General features: G+C 43.1%; 1 protein-coding gene across 2 annotated transcripts; it reads right to left on the bottom strand.

Annotated features, from left to right (window-relative positions):
• Nucleotides 1-2,845: 2,845 nt before the first annotated feature.
• LOC141777789 (uncharacterized) lies at nucleotides 2,846-7,848 on the bottom strand. 2 transcript variants are annotated; one of them, XM_074652346.1, is made up of 5 exons: nucleotides 7,734-7,848; nucleotides 7,019-7,405; nucleotides 5,799-5,922; nucleotides 3,485-3,917; nucleotides 2,846-3,093 (listed from the first exon to the last, which is right to left on the bottom strand). In XM_074652346.1, the coding sequence occupies exons 2-5, from the start codon at nucleotides 7,306-7,308 to the stop codon at nucleotides 3,032-3,034; spliced, it is 909 nt and encodes a 302-aa protein (XP_074508447.1). In that variant the 5' UTR covers nucleotides 7,309-7,405; nucleotides 7,734-7,848; the 3' UTR covers nucleotides 2,846-3,031. The 2 variants fall into 2 exon arrangements, with proteins under 2 accessions (XP_074508447.1, XP_074508446.1); XM_074652345.1 differs by having other exon boundaries at nucleotides 2,846-3,917.
• Nucleotides 7,849-8,594: the final 746 nt, after the last annotated feature.

Genomic DNA, 8,594 nt, shown 5'->3' with positions numbered 1-8,594 from the left:
AAAACGGCCCCAATAACTGAATCCAATGCAAAGTTCTGAACATTCTATCAGATACAAACTGCACAAAGTTACATTTATTCTCATAGGAAATGTTGTTGTTATTGTTGTTAATCATGTAATATATAATTTTAAAGCTCTTTTTGTGCTCTTTGTGTTGGAACTATCCATGGGCACATCAGATCAATATGAAGTTAGTTATAAGGGCATTTGGAGGGGCATTAAGAATTTGCCCCATTGCAGCATTAGAGGTCAAAGGCCAAATTCTCTTGACCTCAATGTCATGACAATTTGACTGATGGATAGATTATAGTTTAAGCTTTACAATGATATATGACTTCATGATATTGTGTGTTGGTCACCCTGTTTTAAACTGGATCTATGTGTGAAATGTAATGATGGAGGGATGAAAAAAGGAGTGATGGCACATAGAAAGCTACCATTGCTGCAATGCTATCATGCATTTTCCAACACTACGGACATAAAAAAATCACCATGAGACTTGGTCCCTCCAAAGTTGCACGACCAACCCCCTGGCTCATGGACTATGTGGGCCTTAATGTGCCACAGGGCACACTGTTGTTGTTTCTCTTTCCACTCCCTTCTGGGGGAGCGCACCTGAGACGGTGGGCTGATTAAGGGAGGGAAGAAAAAGGGCGGAGGAATGGTGCGCAAGGGCGCACACTCACTGGCACTCAGCCGGCAGCACTGCTCAGGAGACTCCCGTCTCCATGTTTCGTTGTTTTTGATCTTAGATGACCTTTTTACCCAGCATTTAGTTTGTTCATTTGTTTTTGGGTTGAAGATCCCTGGTAGTTAAGTTTTCGTGCTTTTGGTTTAAGTTAGCTACTTTTAGAGTTTAGAGGGATGAGCTCGGTGCGACGGCCCACAGCGCAGCTGGCCCGGCGACTTCCATTTCTTTTCGTCATTTAACCGGGATCTCCAACCCTTTTGTTTGCTCACTCACATTTTTGAAAGTTACTTTTGTCCTGATTTAAAATAAATTGATGGAATTATTTTCACATAACTGTCTCTTGGCGTCCTTTTATATGCTTCGGTCTCTCCAGAGCATTTGATTGTTTGAGAGGCCGTAACAGTGGTCAAGTGAGTGATGGCATCTTCTGGGTTATCAAGTGTGTGCCCTCTTTCCTCGCTGTTTCGCTGATAGGCCCGTGACCTCCAGAGGGTTCAACAGTGTTTCCCGGCGTCCCAGGTTCACCCAATGATATATTATGACCAATTTATACATATATTTATTATATAATTACCAATTTGTCATAACCCAGACTACTAAAGAATATATATGCAGTTGATTTTCTATAAACTTGAATTCTTGGACTGATAGTGGTTAATGAAGTCAAATAATACGGCATCAGAGGTAAAATCTTTGCTTTCCCGTCGGGGTCAGTGTTACAGGAACTCTTAAGTGGTGGACACACTGCCCGCATGAGGCTCGCGTGCCGGCTGCGTGGCGTGTTGTTTTTTATTTCGGCGTCCATGTTAACAGGTTAGAGTGGACACACTGCCCGCATGAGACGCGCGTCTCACGCGCCTCGGGAGCGCACGGTCAGCTACGCCTTCGGGCATCGACTGCTGAGGGAAACCGGTCTGCGGCGCCTCACTAACGCTGTGCTGGAGTCACAGAGAGAGACTAATACAATGAAGGATATATGCAACGAATTAAAAAGAATGAATGACGTTCTTGGTGAGATAAGTCACATATTAAAAAACCTTGTTAAAAAATAAATATTTGTCTCAACTTACCTCATTGCTTTACATTCTGTGTATCACATCCAAACGGTACTGTACAGCTGCTGCATTTGGCTCATTGTTAGGTGGACCAGGGTCCGGTTCATCCATCTGTAGCTCCTGGAGCACAGGCACACCATGTTGGTCTGCCACATTGTGCAGCACACGATCTTGGTTTTGGCAGTGGTTAAGGCTTGTCGTCTCTGGGAAATAAGTTTAAATGTGTTTTTGTTGTGCCTTTCTGATGTTAAACATTATGCGCAAACTAGTGAAGAAATATGTTTGTTTTTTCCACACTTCATAAACAAAGCTCAGTAATTTGAGTGGACAAATTTTCTTTACACATTTGGTGAGTTTCAGTACTTTATAGTTTGACACTGCCAAATGACAGAGATTGGAGGACGGCCCGCACATTCTCATGACTGGTCTAGAGTTTGCGGCACAGACTGCACATTCTCACGTCACGTTGATTTTTATACATCCCGGCGTGAGCGTGAAACACAGCGTACGCAACATTTTAGTACGTGCGCAACGTTTGCACTTGAGGCCCCAGGAGTGGTAACAGGTTCTGTCTGGACCTCTGCATTCTGGGTCTGTTGGATCCCACGGGGTGAACTCGGCTTGAGTCGTTTCTGTCCGTCTCCATTTCTCTGACATTGCTGGATGTTGTCGGCGGACACGTTCCCTCGGTGCGACTTGGCATGAATAGTTTCCCTCCGTCTCCATCTCTCTCTCTCTGGGGCAGCGGGGCCCTTTGCCATTTCTTCAACCTACAATATGCATATATAAACTCAGAAAAAAAAGTTTGGAAACTTGTGTTTGATGGATTATTTCTCTGTTGTTACAATGCTAATTGGCATTGTATTTTACATCGTTGGAAAGCCTGTTTATTTACCTTCACAATGATGTCCAACTTGTAAGGATCATGCATTGGATGAGGAGCACAGCTCATTATTTGGGTAGCGCCCTTGTAAAATTTGCCAAAATTCTCTGCAGATGCTAAACAGTGTATTCTCCTGTTGGTATTGACTCTTGTTTTGAGTTGTTTGGTGGATTGGATGATTGAACTCTCTATCAGTAACAAGGAACAAACAAGACATATTGGCTATTTTACACTTTATTCACTTAATACACCGTCAGGAGCCTCAGTAGCGGGTGGAAGATCCATACGCAGCCACAACAGCCTGGCAACTCCTCCTCATGCTGGTCCCCAACCTGGTCACACGTTGCTGTGGGATGGCGTTCCATTCCTCAACCAGGATTCGTTGCAGGTCAGCCAGCGTGCTCAGAATATAACACAGCTATCAGGGCATGGGGACGAGGCAGGAGGAAACACCAAGCTGGGCTCTGAGAAACGTTCAAAACGATGCAGTGTGAATGCGTTGGTGGAATTTAAGGCTACTACTCTGAGAAAAAGTTTTACCACATTGGTCACACCTATAAGGTTTCTCTCCAGTGTGAATGCGATGGTGGGATTTAAGTTGACCAGACCGTGAAAAAGTTTTACCACATTGGTCGCACCAGTACGGTTTTAATCCTGTGTGAATGCGTTGGTGGGTTTTAAGGGAACTACCATCAGTAAAAGATTTACCACACTGGTCACACCAGTACGGTTTCTCTCCACTGTGAATGCGTTGGTGGTCTTTAAGGGTACTAGCCCGAGAAAACGTTTTCCCACATTGGTCACACCAGTATGGTTTCTCTCCGGTGTGAATGCGTTGATGTGTTTTTAGGTTACCTGATGTAGTGAAAGCTGCCCCACAGTCACCACAGCTGTAGGGTTTCTCTCCAGTGTGAATGCGTTGATGTGTTTTTAGGGCACCTGATGTAGTGAACGCTGCCCCACATTCATCACAGCTGTAGGGTTTCTCTCCAGTGTGAATGCGTTGATGTGTTTTTAGGGGGCCTGATTGAGTGAAAGCTGCCCCACAGTCATCACAGCTGTAGGGTTTCTCTTCAGTGTGAATGCGTTGATGTGATTTTAGGTAACCTGATTGAGTGAATGCTACCCCACATTCATCACAGCTGTAGGGTTTGTCGCCAGTGTGAATGCGCTGGTGGACTTTGAGGTTACCCCCCAAAGTGAAAGTTTTCCCACACTGGTCACAGCTGTGTAGTTTCTCTCCAGTATGAACTCTCTGATGAATCAGTCCCTTTCTTCCTCTCCGTTTCTATAGCAACAGACATAAAGACAGAGTGAGAGAGAGAGAGAGAGAGTCAGTGAGATGCCATGGTGGAGCGACCTATCTAGAACCATAAAGAACATTTAGAGCATGTCAGTGTAACACAACCCACAATGTTCCTGTTTGACTAATGCACTACCACCTGTGACAACCAACTGCAGGGCCGTGTCCCTCTGTAGACATTTGATTGATCACCATATACCCCCCTTTGACATTTTTTAATGATCGGTCAACACCCCCATTATCTAGTTGATGATGGGGAATGTAAGATGGAGTGTTGTTGTTAACTCTGCAGATTGCACATTCATACACAAACTGTTAAGTTCTTTCATTTTAAAACCGACGTTTTTTGTATGTCCTTATTGTTTTTTTCTATTTTATGTGTATTGACTTTTGCTCTCCTTTTTTTTATTTCTCCTACTATGTTTATTGTTATTGCTATTCTCTCTCTTTTAGCTCTGTTTTTGGTCCCTACCAACTAAAAAGGGAAATATCTCTCTGTAGCTGCTAAATACTCAACTATGGCTATAATGGCTGGTGTACAAACAGCCGAATCACTGACAGTCACTGTTCCCGATTTAGAGGTTCTGTCAGTGATGTGTCGACCCTTCTATCTGCCCAGAGAGCTGACAGTAGTAATTATTACGGCTGTCTATATTCCACCTGTGGATCTGTGTCTAATCAGCTACCTGATTTACAATTCCAAATTCAGTTTCTTTAATGTTATGTAGCAAGAGTGCACTTTACTTGAGTGTTGTTGTTTACCTTCTGAAACCAATGTTCAATTTGGGATGGGATCAATGCAAAAGTCTAAACCAAGTCAAAGTTCTTGTTGAATGTTCATACTTCGCAGAAATGCACACTTGATTAAAATCTGTTAGGCCTTAATGATCTGTTATTCTTTTTCCTTATGTTTTATTAGCTTATAGGGCTGGATTTTTTAAAATGGGGAAATTAGTTTGGTTGTAATGTTCAGTAATTTGCAAAAGTGACTTTAAAACCAGCATGAAAAAAGAATTGTGAAATCATCGTGGATCGTGATCCTGCCTGAAAAAAATCATGATATGATGATATTTTTGCCATATCGCCTACCCCTAGTGGGGGAAGCCTCTGATGACAGAGGAAATGTGCAGCTTTAATGACACGAGTCCGTGCAACCTACTAACCCAGAGTTTAAGTGCTGCTCCAGTTACGGCGGTCACGCTCGCTGCCCAAACTCAAACTATTCCCTGTTGATTAATAGCCCTACAGTTTGCTGTCTGTAATGTTACTGTGCGACACTCAGGTGAAGTTGCAGGACTTTTTTTCCCTTCAGCGAATGATAATCCTGAATCCGTGATCAGCATTGCTTGCTTCATTGTACATAGACATCTACCCGGTGCTTGTTTTTATAATCGTTGTGCTGACATCAGGTAAGTGCAAAGATTCTTGTTTATATGCTTTACTCACAGGTGTGTGAATTGACCTGGATATGAAGCGTCTGCAGCGCAAAATAATATAATGTTAGTTTCTAAAGAGATAAGACGGAGCCTTCTCCTCTCATATAAAACATTCAGCAGCGGCGGCCGTATTTTATCAGCGGTGCTGCTGCTGTCATATAGAGGAAACACTGGTGAGGCTGCAGGTCGTATCCCCGCGGACCCTCCACCGCTTTCTGCTTTCTATGACGTCAAGTTACTCAGACTACACAATAAAAGTGGTAACTTCCTCCTACCTACGCATGTGTCATTTTTCATCACAGTTTTCAGTTTTGTGGGTAAAAACATCAGTTTTGTGTCGTTTAAACAGTAATTTAAACAGTTATTCAGTTATTGACTCTTCCTCTTGTCCTTAGTGTCGTTATGAAGCCATGAAGTCATGAACACTGACCTGAACATCGGTGGGATCAGAGGACGAGCCTGCTGCTGGTCTTCTGGGGACCATGTTGCTCCGCTGGTCCGGGTTCTGCTGGTCCTCCTCCGTTTCGCTCTTGTAGTGCTCCTGGTCCTGGTCTCTGTTTCAGAAAGTGTGATTAGTGTTATAGTTCCTCAGTCATTCAGTCCGTATCGAAGGTTTACTGTGTGTCAGACATTAGTTTGTTACTCTGGACTGTCTAAAGTGACTCTTTTATGTGTTGTCAGTCATTTCTTTGAACATTCAAATATCACACGGCATCAAGTCTCCCTCAGCTCAGAATCAAACCTCTGCATGTCCTTCTTCTTTATAACACTGTGACTCTGAACACAGACAGCTGTCAGTCTGTTAGAGCAGCTCCACCAACATGTTTATTGCTCATAATGTGTAATCTCAGTTTAAACAGTAAAGATCAGCATGAAGCTCAGACGCGTAGGATCAATGAATATGATCTCTATCTGGTCCCACTGATGGAACAGAATTCCTCTAATATTGTAGATGATCTATTAATATTTGTGAGTGAGCAGGATGGTGGTGCAGCTGCAGAATGGAGTTAGAGAGTTCTTTAAATAGTCTGCGTATAGTCTGAGCGGGTTTTAACAGCATTTCACTGACTGTGTTTAAATTGACTCCATCTGTTGAAGTAGCTGAAATAAAGTCACTGAATGCTGTTGAGCCGAGATCCAAATAGATTTTCTACTATTTAACATCTACTCTATTGAACCTTTAAATCACCAAACCCATTATAACTGGATCCGACTGGGAGCTCACAGTCAAGTCTCTCTGTCTCTGATGGATAAATTTGATGTTTTTCATCTTCAGTTGCTGCTCCTGTGTTTTGTCCCGTCACATTAAAGCTGAATAAATCTATTTAATGTAATGTAGACTACAGTCTAATACAGTCACATTAAAGCTGAATAACTCTATTTAATGTAATGTAGACTACTACAGTCTAATACAGTCACATTAAAGCTGAATAACTCTATTTAATGTAATGTAGACTACAGTGTAACACAGTCACATTCACCACTTCATCATCCATTAAGGAAATGTCAGTATGAGTTCATGGACAACACTGAATTCAACTTTATTGTCTTATTGACACTTTTTAAAGAGACATGTGCACAGTCAGCGTATCCATTCATTAATATCTCTAGGTGGACTGGATTCAGATGGAGGCTCTGCCTCTTATTTACCTGTTGCCATGGTGAATCGTAGTATCAGAGCTCCATTGATGATGGCTGTTTTCATCCTCACATTTGATCGAACAAACTCTGATCAGCTGTTCTGGAACCGAAAACGTTTCCATCTCAGAGTTTGTTAAAGCTGCTTTCTGAAACGGGCTCCTGGTCCTGGTCTCTGAGATCCAGCAGGTCTCCACTCTGACTGCTGGACTCTGTTGTCCTGGAGTCACACAGAGATGTTCAGGTCCTGCTGTCTCCTCCGGTTTGACTCCCATCCACGTAGTGCTGATAACATGGTCCATGTTAGCCTGGAAACACCTGCAGCTCTTCTCTGAGGGATGCTCTGGTTTCCATGGAAACTATCAAAGGTCACACAGCTGCAGCCTGAATGTGTGTGATCTGGTTAAAGAGACAGTTCACAGAGACAGGTTTGGACCAGCTGTTTGGAGAAACGCACTTCCTGTTTGACACATGTTGAGGATGATTGTAGAAACGAAGCAAAGCGACTGAGACAAACTGAGAAACTCCTCTCAAACTGGACTAAAACACAACCAGAGAACAGGAGCACACATTAAAGTGAGCTAACGCTAAGGCTAACCCTAGCAGTTACCCACACAGCAGCAGGCCGAAGCTAACTAGCTGTTAGCATAGAGCTAGCCCAGCGTGCTAACGCTATATTCACTTTGACTTCCGGCTCAAAGAAACGTTTTTAAAGTGTTTACTTCACCTGCAGCTCTTCCGCCTCGAAACGGATCTAATCTGTTCGTCAGCTTTTACGGAACAACTATCCCGCCGCCGGCCCGAGATCACAACCAGACAACCACACTTCCGGTTCAAAGTACTTCCGGTCTGTTTTTTTTTTTACTTTAAAGGGAAAGAAAGTCGCCACCTGGAGGTCAGGAGGGAAACAACAGGTACACATCCTGTAGTAGAAACTGATGGTGGTTAAAGCTGTAGTGGGTAGAAATGGAGCAAATATGATTAAAACAGTTATTTTTATAAAACGGTCACTATATCCTGACAGTAGTTCATGAGACAGGTAATCTGAATGAAATCATGTTCCTCTGTGTCCTCCGGTGCTCCTAAAGATATGTATATAAACTGGGGAAAAAAAGTTTGGAAACTTGTGTTTGGTTGATTATTTCTCTGTTGTTACAATGCTAATGGTCATTGTACTTTACATCGTTGGAAAGCCTGTTTATTTACCCTCACAATGATGTCCAACTTGTAAGGATCATGCATTTGTGGGATGAGCAGCACAGCTGATTATGTGGGTAGCGCCCAAGAAAAATTTGCCAAAATGCTCTGCCAATGGTAAACAGTGTATTCTCCTGTTAGTATTTGTGATGGAATATTTGATACACAAGTTAACTTAAGGAAGGAAGAGGTCCCGGAGCTGATGATGTCTTACAAAGAAGGTTTATTGAAGCTTGATCAAGGAGCAATTGTCAGGTCTCCACATTGAGGTGCTCTCTGCGTGAAGGCCTCACAACTCTGCCCTTCCTCCCTGGTGCTCAGTGTCTTACCCCTTATCATGTTTTGACTTACTCCGTTCCTCTGGCATCTCTGACCCTGGTTGCCCTAGCGA

The sequence above is a fragment of the Sebastes fasciatus genome, chromosome 11 (genome assembly GCF_043250625.1).
Source record: "Sebastes fasciatus isolate fSebFas1 chromosome 11, fSebFas1.pri, whole genome shotgun sequence".
NCBI classification, from domain to species: domain Eukaryota; kingdom Metazoa; phylum Chordata; class Actinopteri; order Perciformes; family Sebastidae; genus Sebastes; species Sebastes fasciatus.
This window is presented reverse-complemented; position numbering and strand designations above follow the sequence as displayed.